The sequence below is a fragment of the Dufourea novaeangliae genome, unplaced genomic scaffold (assembly GCF_001272555.1).
Source record: "Dufourea novaeangliae isolate 0120121106 unplaced genomic scaffold, ASM127255v1 scaffold21, whole genome shotgun sequence".
Classification (NCBI taxonomy): domain Eukaryota; kingdom Metazoa; phylum Arthropoda; class Insecta; order Hymenoptera; family Halictidae; genus Dufourea; species Dufourea novaeangliae.
In genome coordinates, this window is record NW_015373910.1 from 4,291,968 (window position 1) to 4,301,638 (window position 9,671).

General features: G+C 41.4%; 1 protein-coding gene across 2 annotated transcripts; it reads right to left on the bottom strand.

Annotated features, from left to right (window-relative positions):
• Positions 1 to 252: 252 nt before the first annotated feature.
• LOC107194096 (zinc finger with UFM1-specific peptidase domain protein-like) lies at positions 253 to 3,448 on the bottom strand. 2 transcript variants are annotated; one of them, XM_015583660.1, is made up of 8 exons: positions 3,243 to 3,448; positions 2,328 to 2,575; positions 1,950 to 2,253; positions 1,449 to 1,876; positions 972 to 1,374; positions 776 to 903; positions 481 to 704; positions 253 to 385 (listed from the first exon to the last, which is right to left on the bottom strand). In XM_015583660.1, exons 1-8 carry the CDS (start codon positions 3,446 to 3,448, stop codon positions 341 to 343), a joined length of 1,986 nt encoding a protein of 661 aa, XP_015439146.1. In that variant the 3' UTR covers positions 253 to 340. The 2 variants fall into 2 exon arrangements, with proteins under 2 accessions (XP_015439146.1, XP_015439147.1); XM_015583661.1 differs by lacking the exon at positions 3,243 to 3,448 and adding an exon at positions 2,667 to 2,744.
• Between the last annotated feature and the right edge of the window lie 6,223 nt (positions 3,449 to 9,671).

Consider the following 9,671-nt stretch of genomic DNA (forward strand, 5'->3'; position numbering starts at 1 on the left):
TTTTAAAAAAAGAAGATCAATACGCGCGACATACAGACACTTCTTTAGAAATTACAATTTTTTATAGATTTTCCATTCGTTTTTCAGCTCCAAAACTCTGAACCGCGACGCAGGCTTAGGATGTACACAATTCGAGGAGCCAGTCGATTTATGACGGCTAAGAGATGCAAGAATATATTGTTTAAATAATATTTCTGCAATTACTACAGTGGAGCAAATTCTCCTAATGATAAAACCTAGAACATTGCGGTCACGTAACTTTAAGGATGCTGGACAAAATTGGTTTGAGGCAGTCTATCGTCTTTCCACAAGATTTAACTCCTTTTCGGGTCAGCAAATCTCACCTATCTTGGGGTACGCGAATCAAACGTAATACTTTGCTTTGCTGAAAAACGTTCAAACATCATCGTTTATACATTAGACAGAAACGCTGCGTAAACAATTTAATTAACACATAAGAAACGTGCAGAAGTTTCTTACTTGATACTCTATTTCGGTTTCCATGATACCGGTAACAGCAACGACTTGATACTGCCTCGCTTTCATCGCGGCGATCGATTTTCGTACCAAACGCATTGCACCGAGTGCACTACTTGTACTATTAAACTGTGCCATTTGTGCTGGACTATGGCTTGGATCAAGTACTAACATAGTTATTGAACCATCCCTTAATTGTTCTACTCCTATTATTGTTCTACTATGACCTGTAAACAGACGAACAAAATTTTCATAAAAAATGTAATTCCAATTGTTCCACCGTCAACCGAATATTTACCTTGGTGTTGTAGATAGAGAGGTGGCTTGAAGTCGTCACACCGTTGGAAATATTGTAAAACCCAATTAAACATCTCCGGATGTCCACCGTCAGCATTAGTTGGTCTATAAAAATCTACCAGCTGACATCTACACATTGAAACAGATTATTATACGAGATGCTTCTGTGCCAAAGTCACAGTCATTATAATACATACTTTATTCTCAAACTAGACAACAGTATAACTACTTCGGTGGGACCAATCCATTTTCTAGTGTTCACCAATTTACCGCCTAGCTGTTCCGCTCCTTGAGTATCAAAACCCTGGGCCCAAGCCCATTCTATCATTTTCTGAAGTCTAGAGATAGATGGTATAGAACTTCGAAGCGGATTTTTAGTAGAACTACCACTACCCAGGCCTGAGCTCCACGCTTTATACACTAACTCATTGTACCCTGTATGTTGTAAAAGCGACGAAATTAACATTTGTAAATTTCTATATCCACATCCCCAACCCTTGTCTCCATAAGTAGTCGCATAATGATCTACAGTGGAACACATCCAGGTGCTCAACACATTACTACATGCTTGGCTGACAGCTCGTATCTTTGAGACTAGTCCTACAAGAGATTGAAATAATAGTAGATAAGCATTTTCCAATAACAGAGAAAAATCGTTGGAAAAATCGTCTTACCGCGTGTACAGGAGCTGCCATCATCAATACCACTACTCTCGGCTACTCTGAGTTCACTTTGCCTTTCATAATAATCAGCAATCGTCATTTCACCCGAATACACAGCCCGCTGCATATTAGTGACACTTTGTTCTCTAAAATTGCCCTGATTGTCCATACCATACTGCGCTCTTAACAATTCAAATTCACGTTGTTCTCGTAACTTTCGAACCTCTTTCTCGCGCCTTTCCATGTCTTTTGCCAACAATCTATCGGTCGACAAGTCTGGAGTTATGGGAGACGGGGTACTCTTTTTGCTAAAGTGTTCTTCGATGTGTGCAGTCAACTCATCACTGGTTTTAAATGAAGTACTAAAACAAACTGGACACGCCGGAGTGTCACTGCCAACGGTTGCCAGGTCAGATTGAGAAGCTGCACCATTTGCAGGGCTGTATAAAGTAAATATATCATATAGCACAGTCTGTTATTGGTAATAGTATGTATATATAAATTCAGTTGTACCTCAAAATATCTTTGTGCTCTATGTTGACGTGTAGCTCAAGATCAGAAGAATTTGGAAACGATGTGATGCACAGGGGACAGTTGAAGATACCATCTCGAGACGGTGGAGATTCAGGTGGAAACGACGGTGAAGTGAGATCAAAATGTTGTCTATTGATATGCTCTTCTAGCCTCAACGGACTGTCAGAACTATAGGGGCACATAGGACACTCTTGAACTGGAAGTTTTGGTGAAGCATGAGAACGCAACTGTAGATTTAGGCCTGAACGTAGTGGAGAACCGTGACCAGCTGCACCTTCTATTACTGAAGTAAAACCATTGGTTATTTCATGTATTCTTAGGTATCAATGTATGATAGTCTATTAAACTTCTTGATACCATTATTAACATTCCCAGTGTTGTTATTATTATTGTTATTATTCACATTAGAACTAGAATGATGTGGCTCCGACTTTGATGGTTCTGGTTGTGGTTTAACACGTGGACTGGATGAGCTGCTCCACCCATTTTGTAAAAGTGGTGGACGTAGAGACATGGATGGGGAAGGACCACGGCATTCATCATGCCTGTGATCATCAACTAATGAATCATCGTCGATAAATGCCATCATATCATTTTCTGGAGTGCTGCAATAAGAAAAAACAGTAAGTATTATTAAACATAAACATTTAAAAAGTTTAAAAACATCTGTATAAAGATAAGCTGAAGATTTATTACTTTTCATTGAAAACAGTTAATTCACATTCAGCTTTTCGTTTGTGACTCTTTATCATTTTCTATGCAAATAATTTCAACTAATTGAAGCAATAATCAATTACTTATATTTCAATTATCACAAAAATATGTGTATCTTTATAGAATGCAGTTCCATTATAATCCAGAGTAACTTCCTTCTGCTTTTTTTTGTACTTTTCATTTAACAAATACCAAATAATTTCTCTGCAATAACAATTCAATAGCAAGTGCTTCTTATAACTTGTATAATATATAAATTAGCTACAGTTTCCAAATAAAAATACCAAAAATTATCGATATAATCAATATTTCTTGTTCAATATTTAAATGTTAACTTATTTCTGTACACTAAAATATAAATAATTCATTCAATCAAATAGTATTGTTGCCAATAAGGCATCTGTTCAAGAATAACAAACATTGTAAGGTGTACAAAGATAGCGACATCTAAGTCTTCTTTGCCGCCATTTTTCAGGTTATCATTATAATTTAAATTCTTAAAGAGACCAGTCATACGAAGAATGCAACCGATCGTATAATTGACTAAATAGAATATACCTTGGCGTTAAATAATCCAGATGAGCACTGTTAACATGCACCAACATTTCCGTCGGCGAAATCTCCCCCAAATCACAAAACGGACAATTCGCAGCGCCCTGAAGATGATAGAACACCATGTGAGATCTCATCTCTTCGTCGTTGAAGCCCTCCAGGCCGCAAATTTCGCACGTGTAATTCATTTCAGGTGGTTTGCTGGCCGCCATTTTTGTTACATACAATCAACACTTGCTACCTATATAATGGGAACGGAAATGCACATTATTAGATTTGCACATGCACCAAACCGGATGGCGATAATCCAATCAAGACGAAAACGAAGTCTCGCAATATGGAACTTTTCAAACAACAAACAAACAAAAAAAAAGGAAACATCGATGAAATAGTAATATATTTAAACGACATAACTAGTGCATTGCACATCCGTAAGAAGTGCATAGTCGCATATCACTGTGTACATCGTTTTCTCGAGTAAAAAAAGTGCAAAACAAGGAAAATCAGCTGGCCCAAACGAAGCTACCCGTATGAATGCATCGAAAATTGCATCGCCGTTATATTCTTCTTCGAAGAATCGATAATTGAAGTCAGGGTCGCGTGGAAGTGTCCGCGATATACCACCCTTCACGGCATTACGCGAACGCATGTATCGCCGAACAATTCGTGAAACGTTCACAGAGATAAAAGGAAACGCATGGGTGAATCGTTTCCCGGATGCATACAACGTGGATTTTCATTTATCACGCTGCTGGCTTATCCGTGTTGCAATCGTGTCACCGGGAATGGAAGATGGTCCCCCGAAAAGCACGGGGTGCGCCACGTTCCGCGTGTATATAACGAGGAAATGCAACGGCGACCTCTCTCACCTCCTTCGGACTCACTCTCTCTCTTTCTCTCGTCGCCCCGCAGTCTCGACAAGGTATCGCGGCCGCGCGAGTCAATCAATGCGTTTCCCGTCGACGAGAGGATCTCATGATTATTACTCTTCTCGACCAAAGAAACTTCGATCGTTCAGAACCGTGTTACGTACGAGACCAGCCACAACGGAACAGACAGAACCAACACGGAAAGGGGAATTAGTAACCGTGCATGTGGTGCTCTTTTTCAATATCATTCCCGTCTCCTCGTAGACGGTGGTCGCGTGGTACTTTTCTCTCGCTCGCCCTCCGATAAACTAGGCCAACCAGCGATTCGGAGAACAGAAACGGAGTGTGCACACACATTCATCGGGTTGCTGGGGTTGGGTTGACCCATTTAGCTGGCCCCCCGTGTGCACTTTTTAACTCGCGTATCGGAAAACTCTTCCATGACATTCCTCGTCACACTCACCGAATTTAATCAGGCTCTCCTATATGTGTATATGAGCCAGAATGTGACGTTTTGTTTTTTATTTTTATTTTTGTTGTTGTTTGTTTGACGACACTTTACAACGCGGACACACAGTTAGGCGTCCGTGCAGGCCGGGGTGCCTAACACGGCGCCTCGTTTGCCTCCATATGGACAGCCGCCGATCCACCCCGACACTTTTTCGCGGACAAGAGTTTCACGTTCCGCCACCCCACACCGTGTCGCGACCCTCCACCGCCGTCACTGTCTCTCTCCCTTTGGTTGCGCTTGTGTACAGCGGACCTTGCCGAAGGCGCTACCGTCGCGGCCACCCCTCTCGACAACCCATCCACGGCACGCGGTCGGTAAGCTTTTACCTCGTAGCATTTGGCCCGTCAGTCTTCCGTTTGATTTCATCCTCGACCCTCCGCTTAAAGAACCGGCGATAACGAGTACAAGGGGTGGAAGGAGGGTGATCATTCTTGCCGTTTGACTCGATTCTTTCACCTAGGCTTTTGATCTGGTACATAATTTTGGGTTCAGCCTGTCCTTGGACTTCAAAATGGGTCAAGTTATGTAGAGACCTACCAACCCTAAAAATGACAAAGAATTAGGTAAACACAGTACGGATCCCAAATTTTGTGACCTTTATTTTGCAAAAAATTACCAACCCATAGAACAACTCTTGCAATTATAATATTGTCAATTATTAAAACTGCCAATACTCACTATCAAATAAGCCATTAGAAAACACTGTAAAACAACTATAGAAATAAAATACACCCGATAGAAGTAAATACTTACTTTTTTTAAAATAAAAATCTTCAAACTAAAACTTCGTTTCAGATCATTCAGGGTAGCTAGCTTTCTGCATAACTTGGTCCAATTATACATTGTATTCCTTCGTTTCACTTCGTTTTTCAAACAAAAACATTATGCCGGCCCGGATTAAGATTTTTGAAGTCCGTAACAAGATCTTTGGGGCCTGTAGCTATCAAACCAAAAAACGTTTATCAGAAAAGATGTAGTAAAGTTCATAAATCTTAAAAAATTGTAATATACTCCAAGTAAAACTAAATAATATTTAATCATAACGAACGCTTGATTATAACGATCAATTCTTCGTTATTGTATTCTAATAAATTTGGCCCGATTTATTTCTACATTTAGTCTGATTTCTAATTATTTCAAAAGGGTAGCCGTAAACAAAATTTCATTGAATTATTTTTTTACCTAAATGGAAAGGATCGAGGCCCTCCTAGAAAGTAGAGCCCGGGGCTGCAGCCCCCTAGCCTTGAGTTGACTTTATGCAAAAACTACCTAATCTGGGTACAGTTCGCCTGGATCTCAAGCGGAACAGACGCGACCACGGTTCTTCTCGTGGCGCGAACTTCTACGTGAATTTCGCGAGAGAACAAATAACGCATATATCAGGCCGCGATGACAATGCGCTCAATGGAAGGCGCATTTAGCTGCGCAGACTCCAGATTATTTGAATCTTATTTATGATAGCCGCCGTCGTACCGTTTCCGGGTTACAAGAGGCCGCCTTTTCTGGCCGGTTTACGCTAACAGGCTGGACTGTATAAACACTGAGGTTATTACCCAAGGCAACTAAAATCGAAGCTATCGAGGAATCTTGTACTTGGCAAGAAGGCCTCTGTGATCCAAGGAAATTCGTTTCAATGCCCACGGAATACCGTCGTTGCGCTTTTACGTGTAATCACTCCACACCGTGCGTCCCGGTTGACCTTTCGAAGCAGAAACGTTTTCTCTTCTTCCCCCAGTTGTGACTTCGTGGAAAGTCCGCAACGTCTAATTTCTCGAGGCGCAGTCATTCCCGCCTCGTTGCGTTCCAATTTCGATCGTTGCGCTTCTATTGTCCCTTCGTGGACGATGGTTTTCCATAATGACAAGCCGGCGAAGAGGATCGGCTGTTATTCATCGAAATTGCAGAACGCAAGCTAGCATCGACACGGGTTAATGTCTGTCATGGCTGCAATCGGCCGCTTGTGTACACCTTTTTCATCGTTGACTGGTCCACAGTTCCTTGTCTCTAAAAATGAATAAACAATAAGATCGTAAATGATCTGTTGAACGGAAAAAAAAAATTAAGTTTAACCCATTTGAGAGTAATGTCCTCCCTGTATGATCAAATGCGAAATAATCTGAAGTTTCTAAAAATCGAACATTTTTTTCGTCTTAAATGGTACTTTATAGTCCCAAAAACAACGTACAATTCGTTCCAATACTGTTCCAATAATGTTTCTTTTATTTCACACAACCACAAGAGTCTATACTATGGCCACCATGGAAAAGAAATTTCGTTAAGATGCTCTCACAAACGAACTGTAACTTTTAAAAAATACATTGTTTTTACTTTACAAAAATATAGCATACTTTACAAATATTATTTAACAAATATATATATTAATCAAATTGATAAGTTCAATAGTTTTTCTTTAAAAAAGTCCCAAAAATTGCCTTATTCTACAGTATCAGTAACAATTACCGTTACAAACCAGGGACCATTCAAACTTTCAAGTATAAACAAAAGAAAAGTTAGAAACTACGTGGCGCGCAGTCATCAGGACAGGGCGGAATGTAACGGGGAAGGCGGAGGCGGGCCATTGCGAATGCAGATCATGGTTGACAATGGACATTCCTCTGGCACGATGGAGCCGCGTCGGACAAATTTACGCGAGAAACTCGATTTCCCGGCGATGCACGCGCCAACGGAGACAATCTACGAAGAGCTCTTGGCCCGCAATTTTCTGCCGTTGCTCGATCGCTCGGTTCATTGACATGCAGCCGACGATTGACGGAGGATGCGACGTTCACAGAACTATTTGGTCTTTCCCCCCCCCCCCCCCTCCCCCTACCCTTGGTAACTCAGTCCCTCCCCCTTCTTCCTCTCTGACTGGTCGAAGGGTGCGTGAGGCAAATACTTGAACCGTGCATGCATAGAAAGTAAATCGCCGATGAATTTATATCAACGATCAACACCTCCTCGCGTTCACCACGAGGATCGAAAGAAATTCTCGGTTCTTGCCGAGTCGAGGAAACTTTTTTACTTAGCCAGACAGAAATAAAAGAAATGCTATTTAACCGTTTCGTTTACAATGTTACCGTATGGCTAGGTATTCGAAATTACGAAATAAAGTACAATGGGTAATAGATTAACGAACACTTTGGACAGCGAACAAATCGGATAATAAACGTAGTATTAACAATAATTTTTATTTATTTTTTGGATTTCCCGAACGAATCAAATTCCCATAAAAATTTATGGAAATGTTCGTTAACCGATCACCCACTGTATTAGTATCGTGTATTTGTCTAGTCTTGGGTAAATAGTATGGCACTGTGACTGTGCATTTAAAAACTCTTTTTTTTCATTTCCTTTATATATGTACCTATTTCGGATGAAATAATCATATTTTTTGTAACAACAGTAAAAGTGCAAGAAAAACTTGAGGATTTCGATAAATTTACCGACAATTCTGGAGTTATAAGAACTGTTGTGTGCCAAGTTATTGGTTGAGAAGATCAGATGGCAGAGAAAATCAGTGTTCATATTGCTCAAATTCTGATCGTTGAATGCAGACAACGCCGTACGGTTAAACGATCCCCTGCTCTGGATAATTAATAACCATTGTGACTACTTAAGTGAGTTAAGGCCGGGTCGAGCGAAGTCCGCGCAGCAGAACCGTTTCTGCGACGATCTTACCCTGTCGGAAAACATCGCAAGATTTCTAGATCGCTTGGCGAGCATAACACCTCTGAACCATCAACGATTACATAACTCGAGGATGAAAAGCCTTCATTCTCCTATCACTAATCGCCCATAAAACATCAACGATAGCATTCGCCAGATGCGATCCGTGTACCACTCGAAGATGAATTTTAGAGCGCAGATTTCGCTCGTGTGCCTATACCCACGGTCGAATGTCTTTGTTAATGTCAAAGGTCCGATTGGCTCGTAGGCATCGCTAGATAGTGTGCCATCAACCGTTCATTTTGCAAATTAGTCACCGTGCACGGCGTGTTACATTAATAATGGTATTTATGGTGAACATACACACACAACGGTGATGATACAGTCTGAACCGGTACACATTCACGTGAAAGATCGAGCGTATTTATCGACGTTCAGATGAAAACTGGTTCGCCACCCTTTCCCCCGACTGTTCGCTTGTTCTTGTTACCTTAATAACGAATTTTCACCGTCGAGCTTTCGCATTTTCCGTTTCAAGGCCGCGGGAATCGTCTTTGGGATATAATAATTTCACAACGAGCGCGCATCGTGTGATTACCGACGATGAAATTGTTATCGGGAATGACGGTCGATGGCACATCGGATATGCGCATATCCACGATGAAATAACGAGCGTTGCTCTAAGGAGACGAACGAGGGGAGAAAAGTGGATAAAGACACAGAGGAAACGACAGAAAGGGACGATCCATCCGCAGCCTACGTGCAGATTGAGGTCTATCGACCGAATAAATTAATAAATTAATAAATTACTTACAATCGAGTGGATTGTCAACGCGAGATATTTGGACACGTAATCAAGACGATTCGATTCGAAGGGTGTCGAATCGAAGAAATTCTCAAACGACACCCAGAAGCTGGACCGTACTCTATACTGTAGGGTAACCTTAGACTTCCCAATTTGCCGGTACCTCGACGGCGGATATCACGTTTCACAAATTCGATTAGCTTTCACAGCCCACGCGCCGTACGAACTTGATCTCGCTCGTTTTCTGTACGATGCTACGTACTCAGGATGCTGTGACGAAGTACATATATCGTCTTATTCTGAACGTGACAATCGACCAACGTCAATAAGGTCAACGATACCCCCGACATGCTCCGAAGATAGTCCACCACCCATCGAACGTTACTTCAAATAATATCGGTTCGGAATATCTCGTACGCTCGTGATACATTAAATCGCTATCAGAGGAAGTACAACCGCGGGTTATCAGCATCTTCGGTGGTGGAATGTGGGCTGTTAACCCGTGCACCAAGCAAAGAGGCATCTCCTTCGTCAGATTTATCAGTGCTCCGGGCATCAGTCTACAAAATCTATCCTGCCTAGTA